The 18,370-nt window shown below is 54.2% G+C and overlaps 1 protein-coding gene across 4 annotated transcripts in view; it reads right to left on the reverse strand.

Annotated features, from left to right (window-relative positions):
- Positions 1-18,370, reverse strand: part of ANK1 (ankyrin 1) — a 98,513-nt gene that overhangs the window by 6,473 nt on the left and 73,670 nt on the right. Inside the window, exons 38-41 of one of the 4 annotated variants that reach the window (XM_033848812.2) lie at positions 10,632-11,190; positions 7,423-7,681; positions 3,185-3,268; positions 2,100-2,240 (exon numbers count right to left, since the gene is read on the reverse strand). In XM_033848812.2, coding sequence (XP_033704703.2) covers positions 2,100-2,240; positions 3,185-3,268; positions 7,423-7,681; positions 10,632-11,190 — 1,043 coding nt within the window. Of the gene's footprint in view, positions 1-1,731; positions 1,870-2,099; positions 2,241-3,184; positions 3,269-3,853; positions 4,360-7,422; positions 7,682-10,631; positions 11,191-18,370 lie in introns of those variants that run through there. The other 3 variants (XM_073798730.1, XM_073798731.1, XM_033848850.2) reach the window with 3 other exon arrangements.

Raw genomic sequence — 18,370 nt, forward strand, 5'->3', positions numbered from 1 at the left:
TCAGTGCTTCACCACTGTGCGCGCGTCCCTGAAAGGCCACGGGAGGGAAGTGCTGGGAGCGCGACGTTTGGGGGTACAATAAACTGTAGCTAGTAGGCGAATTTGCAAGTTTGCAGTCATTTGGAATCCATCAATGCTGGGGGCCGTGCGTGCTTGCGAGTGGCAGGCGGTGCGTCTGGAGGACCAGAGAGCCCTCAGCAGTCTTTGTCTTGTTCAGACGGCAGGCTGTCCCCTGGGCTGTCCCTCCCGCACGCTGGCTTCCGCACCACGGTCCCCACTGCACGCTCCCCTGGCCTCTTCCTGGCAGAGGCCCCGGCCCTGTGCTACGGCCTGGCTGCTCTGCTCCGTGTCCCCTAACACCCACGCCCTGGGGTGGGGGGTTCAGCCACTTTGCAGATCACCTACAGAAACATTTTTTGAAAAATGTCTGGGTTCCTCCCTTCCCCTCGCCTGGCTTCTGGGCTGCCTCTCTCCTGTTCAGGAACACCAGCAAAACCTGAGCCAAACAGAAGCTGGGATTGAAAGCTTCAGTCTCTGCCCTAAGGAAAATAAGGCCCAAGAGTGTACTCCACTCTCTGGTTTTTCGAATTACTTGCACCTTTGGACTATTTCCAGGACTGATCACAGCTGACGTCCTAAACCAGCAGCCCGGCGGACCCCTGGCAGTGCGGGGGTTAACAATGTGACCTCCTTAAGCTGCTGAGAAGTCAGGTCTAATTTTATCCTATAACTGGATAGGCCAGACCTTTTTCTTTTGCCCAAGTGCTGAGGGAAGCCCGGAGTCAGCACTTCTGGGGGCTCGGGAGGCGGCGGCCCTGCTTTTTGCCGAATGCGGAAGGGGAGGCTGCTGGCCGCGGGCCCAGAGCCGGGCCCTGGGGGTGTAGGTGACAATAACCCGGTGCCAGCGGGAGCTGGGGCCACGTGCTTCCTGCTTCCGGCCGACTCCCACCCCGACGCGCCCGGTACTGAGCTGGCCCGAGCTGGGCACAGCGAAGGGCCTCGGGGCAGCTCAGTACAGGACCCCTCAGGGAGGACGGAGGTCCGAGCTGGCCCCGAAGCCCCCAGCACTGCTCAGCCCGCTGGAGAGCCTTCGCCGCGTCTTCTCGGCCTCCCTCCCTCCCTCACTGCACATCACGCCCCCGCCCCCCAGCCGGCAGTGCTCCCACAGCCTCCTGTTAACTTTGCCTCTTCCTAGAAAGCAAGGGCGCAACATGCTTCAGGAAATACCAAGGAGGATGGGAGCCTTGGGTTCAAGGTTCAAGGCACAGCTGGGTTCCAGGCCTCTCCCTGTCCAGCTCTTCCTGGCCACGTGCACTGAAACAGCACAGCCTAGCAGACCCCGCTGCACCCTCCAGGGCCCCGCCCCTCCTCCTCCAGACCCCCTTGCTGGGCTTCCAGGGCAACATTCCTACTGAGATGTACCGAGTGCTTCGCACTCACGGAAGCACTTTTTCAAATCTGTATTTTTGCGCTTGCCGAGGAACAGGTCAGCAGGTGCTGCTGTTTTCTCTCGGAGGCAATGGAGCTCAGAGGCACCGTTAGCAGGTGGGAGTCTGTGCTTGGAGCCCACAGCGGTGCCTGGTCCTCCTGTGTCATGCTGGGCAGCGGGAGGGGCTGGGAGGGGAGGGAGTTCCAGGAGGAGCGGGGTAGGGGTGCGCAAGTCCGCAGCCTCTCAGCGGGGCGTCGCGGGGGACCAGGCCATGCAGAGAAGACGGAGAACGACGGCATTACCTCCAAAGAGGCCATTCCACAGGGAGGGGCTCGAGATCACTGTTTCCCCCTTTTGAGGCTGGCCCGCTTCACTATCTGAGCCCCCTTCCTGCCCTCTATCAGGTCCGGCTGCAGGCTACTGTACCCTCTCAGCTCCACCTGGAGACAGCATTGCAGACACAAGGCAGGACAGATCACACACAGAGACGGCAAGAGAACACAGGCGCCCTACGGAGGTGGTGGGAACAGTGCCACCGGGGGCAGGAGGCTCGAGGGGGAGCAGAGAGGTGAGAGGTGAGCCCCAAGGGGGCTGGCGCAGAGGGCAGCAGGAGTCACGGGCCGGCCCCTCGGAAGAGCAAGGGCCTGGGAGGCTGCAGCTCAGGCAGTACCTTGGCGTGAGTCATAAAGTAATCAACACCGGCCTCCATCTCACTAGGGTCCTCCAGGGGCCCCCCAGAAATCACCTCCTCGGGCTCCTGGGTGCCATCGGCTCCGGATGGATCGACGTGGAGAACAACTTTGCGAATGATCTGCAGAAGAGAGGGAGGGCAGAAGGGGCTGGGGAAGCCGGCCAGACAGAGCTCGAAAAGAGCAGGTCCCGGAATGAGCTGGGGGGTTAGAAGCAGCCTTTGTCCCCAGGTGCCCTTCCCTGAGCGGTCAAGATCGGGGACGGCCTCTCGCCCCCATCGGGTGGGGAATTCGCACTGGGCAGCCTCAGAGGGGCTGGAATTTGCGGGGGGTTCTTACTGAGGCTCATGGATGATCGGGGTCTCACCACCGCCCCCCCTGACTTCTATCTCTAGCCCAGGGCGGTCCATCCTGCCTCCTGGTGTGCTGGAAGTTTACGCCCTCCGTCTTCCCCTTAGGACTGGGAGCCCCCGAAGGGCAGGGCGTTCCTGTCCCTGGGATCCACCTGTTCCCTATTCACGCATCCAGATATTCCAACGACAGTCTGCTCTGCACCTACCGCGTGCAAGCAGTGGGAGGTGAGAACACACACGAGCATGAAGCTCCCCGTGCAGGAGGGAAGACGGGGTCCTGCTCTGACCTAGCATGAGCCCCGGAGCAACACAGGTCTGCCTTCTGCCCACACCTAGCACCATGCCCAGCACCCGTTAGGCAGAATCACGTCTCCTGGTGTAAACCTACTGCCAACCCCATGCATTCCCACGTCCTTTTATCTCAGGAGGCCCACAGGGACCCCCGTACTGCTGTCATACAGCTGTTTTCAGGAACAGGCATCACAGGACTAGGTTTGGGGGGTTCCACGGGGCCCGGTCATTCTGGAACCCAGTCGGAGGAGCTGAATTCAGGCTGAATCAGGCAAGGTGGCTGTAAGGAATGTCACATCTGGACTGTGGCAGGTGCCTACCCCTCTGCTAGGGCAGCAGCAAGAAGCTGGGGGTGAGTCCACCACCTTTGTAAGCTTCTAGCCCGCCTGCCTCTGCCCAGCTCAGGGGGACTCTGCACCCACCTTCTTGGTGACGACGTTGCCCTGCTCATCCGTGAAATGCTCCTCTGTCACCTGCTCCCCTGGAATATTCTGAAGCTCATCCCCCTGGAATTAGAGAAAGGGAGAAAACTCAAGATTGATAAGCGGGAATTTGGGAATAAGGACAGAGGATGAAGAAATAAAGTGGCGCCAGCAGTAGCCACAGTCCCACAAGTCCCCATCCTGGCAGGAAACTGCAACTCGGCCGCCAAACCAGGCTCTGCATGAGGGGCACCCCGGGGGGTCCTGGGCCCAGGACAGGAGGGAGCCCTGGGCTCCCAGGAGCGCTGCCCCGGCAGCGGGGGTGGGCAAAACAGGGGCGATTATGCGGGATTTACGGAGACGGAGGGAGGCCCCCGATTTCTACTCCAACGGCACTTGACAGGAAAGAACCCCCTGCCCCAGACGCCTTTGCCCAGAGGGTGACTTGCTGCCTCACTGGGCTGGCTGGGGACAGAAGCAGGAGGGGGCCGGCTTCCTAAGTCCCGGAGCCGAGCTTCCTCTGCCGCGCCGGGGAGTGGGGGGTGGGCCGGGCAGGGAGTGCCGCCCAGCTGCGGCCCTGCACGTTCCACCCAAGGCCCGCCCGGCCTCTTCCAGCAGGCGTCCTCGCCAGCGTCCCGCACATCCCGGCGCTGCCCCCGCCTGGGTTACCTTCAGGAGGACCCGGCGCCGGACCACCCTGGTGGAGATGGTCTCCTCGTCGTCGCTCAGGCCCTCGCTCTCCCCCAGCTCCTTGTCCAGCTCCTGGTGGACGTGCTTCAGCACAAAGCACAGGGAGCCCCGGACGATGTGCATCACGTTCTGGCAGCTGACCAGAAAGAAGCCCAGCAGCACCAGGGTGACCAGCAGCTGGGTGATGAAGGTCCACATCGCCACCTCCTCACCAGTCTGGCCCTCCGGGGCCTGCGCAGCCAGGGGGCCACCAGGCGGGGGGCCAGCCTCTCATTCTCCTCTGGGACTCTGGAGGCCCCCTGGGACACCCTCCATTTTCTCCACGCGAGGGAGGCGGCAGGGCCCCTAGTGGAACTGCCGCCAGAGTGCCCTCCTGCTGAGAGCCCAGCTCTGCCCTCGGCCCGGGTGACGTCAGGCTCCAGTAATTTTAGCTCCCAAGCCAGCTGCTGGGCTGTCCGGCAGGGCTAGAAGGAAGCAGGCAGGTGTGCATGTCCTGGGCGCTGGAGGCGCGTGTTAAAGTCACCGTGTGCGACACCAGCCCTGAGAGCCGGTGGCCCCGTGACAGCTAGAGGCAGCTCTGCCCAGGAAAACTGTCCCGTTCGGACCTGGGAAAATAAGATGTCTCCAGAACGTGGCTACTTGTGTGTGTCCCTGGGCTGCTACTGGCATGATCAGAATGATGTCACCCCGCTCGCTCATGGGATGGGGCCGGCTAACACCCTGGAGGGTGCAGGGTTTGTTTCAAAAATAGCCCCTGGTGAGTGATTTGCTCAGGCCCAGCTCTGGGAGTGCAGGCGTCCAGGGAGGGGCCTGGGAGCCCGTGCAACTCCATCAGCCCCTCTGGCCTCGGTCCCCGCTTACACGGCACAGCAACCCCAAATGCGAGCGTGTCACTGGTGTGTCTATTTAAGGCCTGTCCTTAAAGGCTCTTCCCAGGCTGGGCTGTCAACACCAGGGCAGGAACCATGCGCATTAAACTCAGCTTTGCAGAGCTGACTCCCTAATGCAGCCCAGCAGCTGCGGCTGAAAGGAATTCCCCTCCTGGGATCAGGCCGTTCCTCTCTGGCCTGCAGCCGGCGTGGCAGAAAGAACCAGGAACTGGACCCGGCACACTGACCCTGCGGCTTCCCGCTGAGGGGCCCAGGGAAGCGGGGCGCCTTCTCTGGGCCTCGGTTTCCCCGGCGGTCAAACAGGGGCGGGTTCAGGAGCTCTCTTCCCGTTCTGAGAGTGCCGGGGGGTCGCACGGTTTGTGAGCCCACCGCTAGGGGTGGTGACAGCAAACACCCCACGCAGCCCGTTGCCCAGGAGGGGCTCTGTGTGCGTTTCACACACTAACGGTTACGCCTGCAGCACCCCCCATTGCGTCTCTGATTTTCCCATCTCACACAAAGGAAACAGAGGCACAGAGAGATTGATAACTTGCTACGTGAAAGAGTAAGGAAATGAGGGTCAGATTTCCAGCTCCGACCCCAGCACAATCCTGCCTCATCTCCACAAGAGAGCACCTGGGACACAGAAGCCACACGTGCAAGGGGGCACGAGAGCCCTGGGTCTGAGCCCAGCCTAGGAGTTCAAGGTCAGATGCTGCCCGCCGGGGCCGCAGAGAGGGACTGGCTGCCTTGCAGGTTCAGGCCCCCAGTTATACCCCACTCCCCGACCCCGTGTTTTTTGGGACTCACTGGAAATCCTAGCAAACAGGTGCTCTGCAAACCGTCACCGTAAACAGGGCTCGTTATCATCCCTGGAGCCCTGGCAGGTGATTAGGAAACAGCTCACCTACCCTCCCATCCGCCTTAGGCAGGGAGGTGCTGGCTCACTGGGACTGGGGGTCAGGAGGTCCCAGACTCTCCTGGGCCTCAGTTTCCCCATTTGTAAATGAGGCAGTTGGGCCAAATGACCTAGAGGGTTTCTCTCGCGGTCCCCTGGGGTGGTCCTGCTTCCTCTCCAGGCCTCCCCTCAGCAAAGCCAACCGCAGAGACGCTCCTTCCCCGGGACTCCGGGCGGGGGTCGGGGGCACAGACCCGGAGCGGGGCCATCTGTGCTATGGGACAAGCGCTCACTACCGGGAGAGGCAGCAGAGGGTCCCGTGGAACAGCCTCTCGGCCAAGAACGCACGGGGTGACCTGGGGTTAAAAAATGGGTGCAGCCGCCCAGCCGTCGGTGGTGCGGACTCGGCAGGGATGCCTTCTAAGTACCACCCTGTTTAATTCCTGGCAGCGCGTGGCAGCCAGCAGCCCAGGTCATCGTGGAGCCCGCCTGGTCCTGGGGTCCTCAGAGGTGCCTTCGAGGCTCGGGCTTGGACAGGAGCGAGGGGAGGGGAGGAGAGGGCAGTGGAGGGGAGGGAGGGTGAGGAACCGATGCTGACCGAAGAGAAGAAGCCAGGGAGGGCGGAGCACATTGTTACGTACGCGTTAAAACCACACGTGCACAGAGCAGCGACGCGAACTTTATAAAAACGCACGAATTAAAAAGACACGTTCGTAAGATGTCTGGGATTAACGTCAAGATAACGTGGGGGGACCCCTCGGGGGTGAGGGTGGGGTGATGAAACCAGAGGGCCGCCAGCAGGCAGTGGCAGCGCCTGGGCACTGCGTGCGCGCAAAGGTGACAGACTGTTCTGTCTGGTTTGGTATCTATTTGCAATCTTTCGTAATAAAACTGTTTCCAAAACCACATTAAAATGATGTCTATGGGAATGGGGAGTGAAGATAAAAGCAAATAAATAAAATAAATAAGTAGGGAGGACTGAAGGGAGGCCAGGAGGGCGGAGGGTGCAGGCAGCTGGAGCCTGTGCCGGGATCGCGCCCTCGGTCCCAGCCTGTTCCACCCAGGGAGCCCACCCGCACGGGCAAGGAGTCCCCAGTGAACCCTGGCGACAATCCTTTCTCTACCTCGTTTACACAAGGGCACCCGGGGCGGGACAGTGGCTGGTCCTCGTCCCTACAGACACGGTGGGACCCGAGTTAGCCTGGCCTCCAGGTCTCTGGTGCTAAGCCCTTCTTCCTAAACCACGACGGAAAAAGAAAGCAAACAAAACTAGGGCTTTGGGGCTTCCCTGGTGGCGCAGTGGTTGAGAGTCCGCCTGCCGATGCAGGGGATGCGGGTTCGTGCCCCGGTCTGGGAAGATCCCACATGCCGCGGAGCGGCTGGGCCCGTGAGCCATGGCCGCTGAGCCTGTGCGTCCGGAGCCTGTGCTCCGCAGCGGGAGAGGCCACAGCGGTGAGAGGCCCGCGTACCGCAAAAAAAAACCCAAAAAACAAAAAACTACGGCTTTGGCAACGGCCCTGCAAAGCCAACCTCTGACCCTGTGACCCTGGGCATCTGGAGGGCAGTGGAGGGGAGGTGCCTGGAAGTCTCATCAAGGTGAGCCTCTCCCCTCCCTCTCAGGGATCAAGGAGGCAGACACGTGGAAAGAGAAAAAGATAAGCCACTGCCACGATTTTTAAAGCTGGAAAACACGCCCGGCTAGGGGCCTGAGCAAGTGAGCAGCTGCCCCAGGCCTGGCCCTCTGGCTGGAGCATCAGTGGCGGCTCCCCGCGGGCTCTCACCTGTACGTGGTGGGAGAAGGTGCTGACAGCCTCCTGCATCCACTCGCTGGGGCCTTGTGGTCTCCGGTCCCTGCCGGCCTCGGGCTGCTCCGTGTGTGCGCGCTCCGGTGCAGAGCCCAGGACCTCTTCGTGCTCCCAAGACCTGCTGACGGTTCTCTGGAACGAGTGTGGGCCTTGCAGGGTCTCCTCCCCCCAGGAGCCTTGTGTGGCCTCTTGCAGATAGGAGACGATGGAGCCTTCCGCATCCCAGTCCTGCAGTCTGGGGCCCAGGAAGAGACCGAGGACACCAGTCACCCCCAGTCTCCGCTCTCAGAGACCCTCCCCCTCCAGAGCCCTGGCCCATCCAGGACGGATCCTGTCCCGCCCACTGGAGGTCGGGAGAGCATGAGCTGTCGCACAGCGACTGCCCTGTCCAGAGGCCCGCGTGGGCCATCCTTGCTGTCCTGGTGGAGAGGCCCACGGACACCGGTGGCGCTGGGCCCCACCCTGTGAATGGATGGCTCCACGCTCTGGGCTCCCGAGGCACGTGGCTCACGGTCCCGTCATCGGGGTCCCCACACCCGTCATCCCACCCACCACCCTCCAGCCCCTCAGGTCACTCCCACCGCACGGTCCTCACGCCTGGGCTCAGCTGGCAAAATGATCACCCCTCCCCCTTGACGCAGGCTCTTCCACAGCCTCCGGGACACATGTGCCTGTTTTTCCCTCCCTCTCTGGCCGTTCCTTCTCAGCATCCTTTGCGGGATCCTCCTAATTTCCCTGGCTTCTGACCCTGGAAGGCCCCAGACTCAGTTCTTCTCTGTCTACACCCACGTGCTCCGCAAGCTCATTCAACCCATGGCCTTAACCCCAGATGTGGGTCCCCAGCATCTCTTCCTTGAACTGCAGGTGTGCGTGTCCAACTGCCTCCTTGACGTCTGTCCTTGGGGTTTCTGATGGGCATCGCATGGGCAGCCCAGCCAAGTTCACACTTAGGGTCTTCTCCCCGGACATGTTCCAGCCATCCTCCCACTGCAGTAGATGGCAACCTCGTCCCTCCAGGTGTCAGGCCAAGGACACCCGTGTCGTCTTGGACGTCCTTCTTTCTCTCACACTCTATATCTTATTTGCCAGGAAACCCTTTTGGTTCAACTTTCAAAAACACACCCTGAACACGACCACTCCTGGCCACCAAACAGCCACCATCTCGGTCCACGTCACCATCGACTCCTGCTTCCAGCTCATCTTCCTGCCTCTACCCTTGGCTGTGGCCGGCCGTGGCCAGATCACCTCGCTCCTCTGCTCAAAACCCTCCAATGGTTCTCCATCCCACCCAGGAAATGCCAGTCTCTCCAGGACCCCGAGGCCTGACATGTCTGGCCCCATCACTTCCCTGACCTCACCTCCCGTGATCACCCTGCTCTAGGCACAGGCACCTTCTCGCTGCCCCTCGACTGTGCGGGCCGCACGCTGCTCCGAGGCCTCTGCCCTGGCTGGGCCTTCTGCTGGCTCCGCTCAGGCGTTCACGTCGTTCATCACCTGAATTCCTTTATGTCTTTCCCGCGAGTCACTCTCCGGTGTCCCTGCCCGCCCCGTCCATGATTTCAACCACCCCCTTCCCTGCTTTATTCTTCTGTTTAGCACTTAGCATTAATTAGCATCTCTCTTTTAATTACTTTTAATTCCATTTACTTTATCTGTTTATATCGTCAGTCTCCCCACTAGAACATAAACGTCTTGCATGTAGAGACTATCTGCTTTGCTCAATGCCACAGCCGTGCTCCGAGGCACTTCACACAGGGGCCTGGCGCACAGTAGGCATTCAATACACACTGTTGAGTGAGTGAATGAAATTCATCTGTCCCCATGGGAGAGCTGACCCAGGTCACAGAGCCATCCTGTAACGTTCTGAGGCCCGGCCCCCAGGCCTCTGGTCCCTGTCTAGGGACCCTGCTGTCACAGTGGTGCAGTGGGCGGCACACGGGAACATCCAATCAGTGCTTGTTGAGTGAACGGCCATCGCCAGCGGTTGGAAGGTGGGATTTCACTTGAATCCTCACGGCTCAGTGTGCCCGATTTTCCCGAAGCGTCGAAGGATTCGTTTGGGACACTAAATGAATCCTTGCTGTCTTGTCTCCTAAGCAACTTCGTTTTCCCTCCTGCTGGGGGATGCGGGCCACACCGAGTGGAGCCTGGGGAAGGGCCGTCTGCCCGGGCTTCTGGGAGGAGGATGCGGGTGGGAAGAGGAAAGGAGAATAGATTTCCCACGGCCTGGCTGGATCTGAGCTCCCTGGGTGGCCACAGCCTTCTGGGAGCACAGGAACTATCTCCTTGCTTTAGGAAAATTCAGGCAGCAAAGCGACACAGAGGAAAGGGCCTTTGCCCCTCCCTTCCTGTGCCAGCCCCGGAGGCCAAGGCGATACCTGTCACTGTCTGTCTCTCTCGCTCCAAGCCCCACTCTGCTCTCAGCCCAGTGCTGGAGTGTGGCGGATGTCCACTGCATGCACGTGGCCTGGGGACTCTGTGTCTCAGAGGGGCATCAGGCCATCTGCCTGCACTGCCAACGGGCATCCTGCTGCTGGACCTGTCATCACAGGCCTTCTCGTCGCAGGAAGGATGGTAAGGAGCTACCCAGGAGAATAACCATCTTCAACAGCTGAAGCTCTGTCCTGCCCCTGATAAGCCCGCTGGCCTCACTCCTTCAAAAGGGTGTAAGTAGAAAGGGCAGCCTTATCAGCTCTGTCACACGCAGGCTGTGTGACTGCACACATAGCTTCCCTGGGCCCTGGTGCTTCTAGGTTTCCAAATACGGTTTGATTTCAGCAATCAACACACAACAGCGACGGGGGCCCAGAGCACCCAGCTCAGCTGTACTTCAGGGACGTGGCTTCTCCCAGCCTTACAATCTCTCTCCCAGGGATGCTCTCCCTTCTCCCAACACCCTCAGCCTCTCTCCTGCTGGCCAAAAGATGGGGCTGGCGAGGGGGGTGGGGTGGGGGGTGGTTCTGGGGGAGGGACTGGCCTTTGCAGACACAGCTCCACTCTCACAAGACAGAGGCCTGAGCGCGGGCTGGGCGGCTTCAGAGGCGAGTTGGCGCCTTACTGAACTTATTTGCGCCAGTGTGTTTAGAACACAGCATCGGGGGACAGCGGCGCCCGAGTTCCCTCCGTACTCGCTGCCAGAAGCCCAGGACGGTGAAAGGCATCCCGCACGGCGGCCCAGCCCTTACCTGTCCTGGCTGGAGTCCATCACCCGACTCACGGTGTGGGATTCTGTGATGTGGGCTTGTACCCTCTGCTGGCCTGAAACAAGAGACACTTCATTCCCTGAGCCCTGCCCTGCACCTGTCGAGTCCTCCTGCCTCTCATGACCTGGCAGCTTCTCTTCTGACCTCTGACCTTCCTCCTGGTCAAGCAAATCGATAAGGCCATTTGCGGCATCTGAATCCACTGTGTCGTCCTCCACGAGGTCCAGAGAGCCCAGCATGGGGCCCTGGGGTCCCTCGGAGAGCGCCCCCTCCAGCTTCCACTCGTGGCCGGTGGCGTCCGAGTCCTCGGCCTTGCTGCACTCCAGAGAGGAGTCCTCAGCAGTGACCAACGAGGGCGTGAGGCCCGCGGACCACACCTGCATGTCAGACATCTCCAGCATGGCGTCATGCTCCGTGCCCGCCAAGGGGATGGCGTCTAGGACGGCCACCTCGTTCCAGTACTGGTCTGCGCGCAGCGGAGAGGGGAGCGCGTAGTGCAGGGAGGCGGGGGACAGCAGCTCGTCCTGCAGCGAGGAGTAACCTGGATGGGCAGACAGAGGGCGACATGCTCCAGCTGTGACCTTCCATCACGCGCGCTCACGTGCCGGTCACGCGCGCACAGGCACGGCCACTGAGGCGCATGCGCATTCCGGCGGTGCGGGCCTCCCCAAGCCTTGTGGCTTCTGCCCAGGCACCCGGGCAAGAGAACAAGGCTCTGGGGTCTGAGGAAGAGGGGGCAGCCAGGGGTGAGGGCGGGGAGGGGGCTCCTTTGCTGGACGCAAAGAGAAGAGGTTGGAATGCTTTCTCTTCCAGTCCAGAGCGCGGATCAAGACGTCTTGATCCAGAGGCTGGGGCTCGAGCCGTCCGCAATCAGGTGAAAGCCCCACTGCTCAGTGGCCGCGCGGAAGGCAGGGCTGCTGTCTCTTTGCACCAGCGTCCCTTGGGCACAGCCCTTGGGGGCTCTGTTAGGAATGCACCTCCAAGGGAGGGGGCAGCCCCAGAGCCAGGGTCGCTGACCGAGCCCTGGCGGGGCTGGCGAGCACACCGAGTATCCACAGACCTCGGTGCAGCGGTCAAACGGGAAACTGCTCGGTTTGGGATGAAGTCGCTTAGCCGCAAGCAGTGTATGTGTTCCCAGAACTGTGAATGAGCCAAAGTGGCACGAGGGCGTGTCCTCAGGGCGCACGAGGTCCCGGGCACAATGCTGTTTCCTCAGAACTCTGCCTGCCGATCCCGCCAGGTCAGCTGTGACCCAGGGGAAGGGAGCCGGCGGGCCCAGGCCCCTACCGTGCAGCCCTGTGGTCAGCAAAGCCTGTTCCCAAGCCTGTTCCCTGGGGACGGGCTCGGACACGAGTCGGTGATAGTCTCCCGGTTGGGTCTGGTGTGCAGACCAGGATGCTGAGGGGGCAGCAGGTTTAAGTGTGGGATCAGTGTGCGTGTCCTGGACGGGGTTCCCTTGGGTGGGGCCTCTGCTCTCCTCCAGCTTGGGGAGGGGGGCGGTCCCTGCAGCAGGGGAAGAGGGCCTCTGCCTCCCCTTCGGAGCAGGTGCCAGTCTGAGGGGGGCCTAGAAGGCAAGATTCTCCACTTGGCCCAGCCTGTCTGGGGACCCGGGAGCAGGTGTGTGCTCACAACCTCTGAAGATCCAGCAGAGCCGAAGGGGACCCTGGGCATGGGTGGGGCTGCCCCTGCAGGGTCTCCAGGGACCTTCCTGCCACGTCCCGAGAGGCCCCTAACCCAGTGTCTGCAATCTTCATCCTGCCATTCAACCCTCACCGCTCCCCACCCCTGCATCTGGCTTAACCTCTCTCCTGGCCAGACGGGCCCTCGTCACTCCCAACTGAGCCTCAGCTCCTGTCCTCCAGCTTCTCTGCTTCTGATAGAACTCAGCTGTCCTCCTTCACTCACTTCTTCAACCAGAAAATATGAAATGAGGTCTGCTTCCACGCCAGGCACCATACATGCTAAAGGGTTGGGGATTATAAACACACACAGACACACACACACACACGACAGGTTCTCTTTGTCCTCTTTCTTTCACAACGTTCTCCCAACGACTCCAGCTCACCTTGGATTCCCCCATCTTTGAGCCTGTCCTGGTTCGCATGACTGTCAACTCCAAGAACAGGGAACCTGTCTATGCTGTCCCACTGCAGAGCTTTCAGATGTGAGGGGGACACAGGAGCCAGAACCGATGACCTAGCCCATATGCAGTGAAACCGAAATTGCCAACGATTACAGGTGTTCAAGGTGCCGGCAACCAGGCCACGTGCTTGACATTCATTCTGCCTTGTAATCTTTCCGGAGAGTTTTCCTCCTGACTGATCTCTACAAGTCTACGTGGTTCCAGATTCCAAAATTAGGAGAACGAGAAACAGACCATGGCGGGGGGGCTGGCTGGGGGTAGGGCTGTGCAGTGACAGGGACCAAGGGACCCCTCCAGCTCTGGCCAAACTAGGAGGGACAAAGAGAGGAGGGTGGTGGGGGAAATGGGTGGGTCAGATCTTCCCACGACAGTAACACCAAGTCACTGCACGTGAAACTGTGACCTAACTGGGAAACCAGGGCAAATGGCCTTCCAACCCTCTACAGAAATCTCTCCAGATATCTGCGAGCAGAGCATTTAAGAATCACATAATTTTTTTTCTTCTTGAAAGCATTATTCTATTATTACCATTACTAATTGAGCTCTCTTTCATATGAAATATATCCAACATGTTATTTTTAATTGTCACGACAACATTATTCCTACTTTATAGATTAGGAAACTAGAGATTGAGCAACTTGCTTAAGGAACACAGTGAGAGTGGTCCTTTCACTAGATTTTGCCATTAATATATTTTAAAGATAGCTTCAAGGAGGTATAGTTGGCATACAATAAATCCACATATTTAAAGTAGATAATCTGATCATTTCTGATACAGGGAAACACCCATGAAACCATCACCACCGTGAAGAGAAGGGCCATTCATCATCCCTGAGAGGTTTCCTCAGGATCCTTTGTACTCCTTCATTCTGCCACCCGACTCCCAGGTAACCACTAATCTGCATTCTGTCACTATACAGGAGCTGCATTTGCCAGAATTGTATATAAATGGAACTATACAGTGTGGAATCTTTTTTGTCTGTTTTTTTTTTCACTCAGCCTAATTTCATCCATGTTGTTGCATGTATTGATAATTCATCCATTGTTATTGCTGAATGTCTAGATCACACTGTAGGTATATGTTTAACTTTTTAAGAAACAACCAAAGTTTTTCCAAAGTGATTGTCCCATTTACATCCCCACGAGCAGCGCATGGGCTCCCAGTTCCTCCACATCCTCAACACTTGGTATGTTTTTCATTTTTTTCGTTTTTTGTTCTAGCTCTTCTTATAGATGTGTAGCATATCTACTTATAGTTTTAATTTGTATTTCTCTGATGACTAATGACGCTGAGCATCTTTTTGTGTTCTTATTTGCTATTTGTCTATCTTCTGGGTTAAGTTCAAGTCTTTTGCTCACTCTAAAACTTGGGTTGTTTTCTTATTATTGAGTTTTGAGAGTTCTTTATGTATTGTGGATACAAGTCCTATATCAGATGATTATTAGCCAATACTTTCTCCCAATCAGTAGCTTCTTTTTCTTCTTCATTTTTTTAAACGGTGCATTTTAAAGTGCGGAAGTTCTAAATTTTGATGAAGTCCAACTTATCCATTTGTTCTTTTATGGATTGTACTTCGGGTGTTGCACCTAAGAAATATTTGCCTTATCCAAGATCTCTAGGGTTTTCTCTTATGTTTAACCAAGAATTTTTATAGTCACAGGTTTTACATTTAATCTATGATCCATTTTGTGGTAATTTTTGTATGTGATGTAAGGTGTGAATCCCAGTTCATTTCTGCATATGAATATCCAAGTGTTCCAGCACACATACTGTAAAGATTATCCACTGAGTTGCCTTTGCACCTTTGCTGAAGAGCAGTTTTTCCTGTATGTGTGGTTTTATTGTTTCTGGATTCTATCGTGTTCCATTGACTTATCTGTCTTTATGGCAATACCACACCGTATTGATCACTGCAGCTTTGTAATAAATTTTGAAGTCAGTGTAAGTCCTCCAACTTTGTTCTTTTTCAAAGCTGTTTTGGATGTTCTAGGTCTTTTCCATATGAATTTTAGAAACACTTTGTCACTTTCCACAGAGAAGCCTACTGGGATTTTGACTGGGGTTGCATCAAATATATAGATTGTTTCAGGGAGAACTGACAAAGTATCGAGTCTTCTGACCCATGAACACCGGTGTATCTCTACATTTATTTAGGTCTTTTAAAATTCCTCTGGGCAACGTTTTGTAGTTTTCAATGTGTGTCTTTCACATCTTTTATCAGATTCAGCTCCAAGTGTTTCAATTTTTTTCAGTGCTATCTTAAAGGGTATTCTTTTTTCAATTTCAATTTCCACTTGTTCATTCCTAGTATATAGAATTCAATTGATTTTTTTAATATACTGAAATTGTATCCTGCAACCTTACCAAACTCATTTTTTAGATTCCATTGGATTTTTATATATATCATGTTGTCTGTGAACAAAGACAGTTTACTTCTTCCTCTCCAATCTGGCTGCCCTTTATTTCTCTTACTTGCCTTATTGTACCGGCAGCACCTTTAGGACAAGGTTGAACAGAAGCCAGGGGAGCAGACATCATTGGCTTGTTACTGCACTTAGAGGGAAAGCACTCGGTCTTTCACCATTAAGTGTAATGCTAGCTTCAGGTTTTTTGTAGGTGCCCTTTTAGGGCTCTGCTAGCAGACTCTCCAATTTGGGGGACAGCGATTTGCCCTAAGTCCTCACTTCTCTTACAGACCCTAGAAGAGTTACTGATTTTTCAAACCGTGTAGCTTTTTACTTGTTGTTAGCATGGAGTGGTGACATCCAAGCTCCTTACATGCAGAACCAGATACTGATTTATTTTAGAATATTCAACCATTTTGCATTCCTTGGGTAAACCCCACTTGGTCATGATGCACTTTTATATAGTGTTGGATTTGATTTGCTAAAATTTAGTTTAGAGATTTTTGCATGAATGTTCATGAAGGATATTGGTCTGTAGTTTTCCTGTAATGGCTTTCTTTTTTTTCACCAAAAATGTAATGCTGGCCTCATAGAATGAGTTGGGAAGCATTATGTCCTTTACAATTTTCTTAACGAGTTATTTCTTCCTTAAATGTCTGGTAGCATTCACCACTTAAGTCCTCTAGGCTTGGAGTTTTCTTGGTGGGAATATTGTTTTTTTTTTAAATTTATTTTATTGAAGTATAGTTGATTTACAATGTTGTGTTAATTTCTACTGTACAGCAAAGCGATTCAGTTATACATAAATATACATTCTTTTTCATAGTTTTTTTCTATCATGGTTTATCACAGGATATTGAATATAGTTCCCTGTGCTATACAGTAGGACCTTGTTGTTTATCCATTCTATACATAATAGTTTGCATCTACTAATCCCAGCCTCCCATCCACCCTTCCCCCACCCTCCCTCCCCCTTGGCAACCACAAGTCTGTTCTCTATGTCTGTGAATCTGTTTCTGTTTCATAGATACGTTCATTTGTGTCATATTAGATTCCACATATAAGTTGTATCATATGGTATTTGTCTTTCTCTTTTTTTAAATAAATTTATTTATTTATTTATTGGCTGCATTGGGTCTTCGTTGCTGTGTGCGGGCTTTCTCTAGTTGCGGTGAGCGGGGGCTACTCTCCGTTGCCGTGCGCAGGCTTCTCATTGCAGTGGCTTCTCTTGTTGCAGAGCACGGGCTCTAGGTGCGTGGGCTTCAGTAGTTGTGGCGTGCAGGCTCAGTAGTTGTGGCTCACGGGCTCTAGAGCACAGGCTCAGTAGTTGTGGTGCATGGGCTTCGTTGCTCCACGGCGTGTGGGATCTTCCCGGACCAGGGCTCGAACGCGTGTCCTCTGCATTGGCTGTCTTTCAGCCAATGCAGAGGACAGAAAGGACTGTCTTTCTCTTTCTGACTCACTTCACTTTGTATGATAATCTCTAGGTCCATCCATGTTGCTACAAATGGCATTATTTCATTTTTTATGGCTGAGTAATATTCCATTGTATATATGTACCACATCTTCCTTATCCATTCGTCTGTCGATGGACACTTAGGTTGCTTCCATGTCCTGGCTATTGTGAATAGTGCTGCAGTGAACATTGGGGTGCATGTATCTCTTCGAATTATAGTTTTCTTCAGTCTTTAGTGATGTTGCCTCTCTCAGTCTGGCTGGATGCTTATCAATTTATTGATCATTTCAAAGAACCAGCCTTTGGTTTTATGGATTTTCCCTAGTGTTTTCTGTTTTCAACTTCATTGATTTCCGCTCTGATCTTTATTATCTCCCTTCTGTTTACTTTGGGTTTAATTTGCTCTTCTTTTTCAAATATCTTAAGATATTATAAAGCGGAGGTCACTGACTTGAGAACTTTTCTCTTTTTTAATGTGGACATTTAGTGCTATGAATTTCTCCCTAATACTGCTTTACTGGCATACCATACATTTTGATATCTTGATTCAAAGTACTAATTTCCCTTTTGCTCTCTTCTTTGACCCATGGGTTATTTAGAAGTGTATGATTTAGTTTCCATATGTTTGAGATTTCTCATGTAGCTTTCAGTTATTGACTTGTAATTTAATTTCACTGTGGTCAGAGAACATACTTTGAATGACTTGAATTCTTTTATATTTATTGAGACTTACTTTATAGTCTATAACACGGTCTATACTGGTTTGTTCTAGGGGCAATTGAAAAGAATGTGTATTCTGTTGTTATTGGGTGGAATGTTCTACATTTTCCAATTCCTAATGTCAGTTAGGTCAAGACGAAGGACAGTGTTGTCCAATCTTCTATATGGTTCCTCATTTTTCCACTTGCTCTATCAATTATCAAGATGGAGTGTTGAAATCTCCCACTGTAGCTGTGGTCTTGTCTATTTCTCATTGTGCTTTTCTGTTTTTGTTTCATGTATTTATAGCTATATTACTGGTACATAAACATTTAAAGATTGTGATGCCCTCTAGATGAACTACTTTTTATTATGAAATTATTGTCTTTATCCCTGGTAATATTATTTGTTCTGAAATCTACTTGTCTGATATTAATATAGCCACTTCAGTTTTCTTTTGATTAGTGTTAGCACAGTTTATATTTACTCATCTTTTTACTTTTAAGGAATTTGTGTTTTTATATTTGAAAGGCATTACTTATAGGCAGTATATATTTGAAATTTACCTTTATATCCAGTCTATCTCTGCCTTTTTTTCTTTAATTAATTAATTAATTAATTTTGGCTGCATTTGAGTCTTCGTTGCTGTGCTCAGGCTTTCTCTAGTTGCAGTGAGTGGGGGCTACTCTTCGTTGCTTTGCACGGGCTTCTCATCGCGGTGGCTTCTCTTGCTGCGGAGCGTGGGCTCTAGGTGCACGGGCTTCAGTAGTTGTGGCACGTGGGCTCAGTAGTTGTGGTTCATGGGCTCAGTTGCTCCATGGCATGTGGGATCTTCCCAGACCACAGATCGAACCCGTGTCCCCTGCATTGGCAGGAGGATTCTTAACCACTGTGCCACCAGGGAAGTCCCTATCTCTGCCTTTTAATGTGGGTTACTTAGGTCATTTACATTTAATGAGATTATTAATATGGTTAGGTTTAAACCTCTCATTTGCTAATTTCTACTTTCGTCCCATC

The sequence above is a fragment of the Tursiops truncatus genome, chromosome 21 (genome assembly GCF_011762595.2).
Source record: "Tursiops truncatus isolate mTurTru1 chromosome 21, mTurTru1.mat.Y, whole genome shotgun sequence".
NCBI lineage: Eukaryota > Metazoa > Chordata > Mammalia > Artiodactyla > Delphinidae > Tursiops > Tursiops truncatus.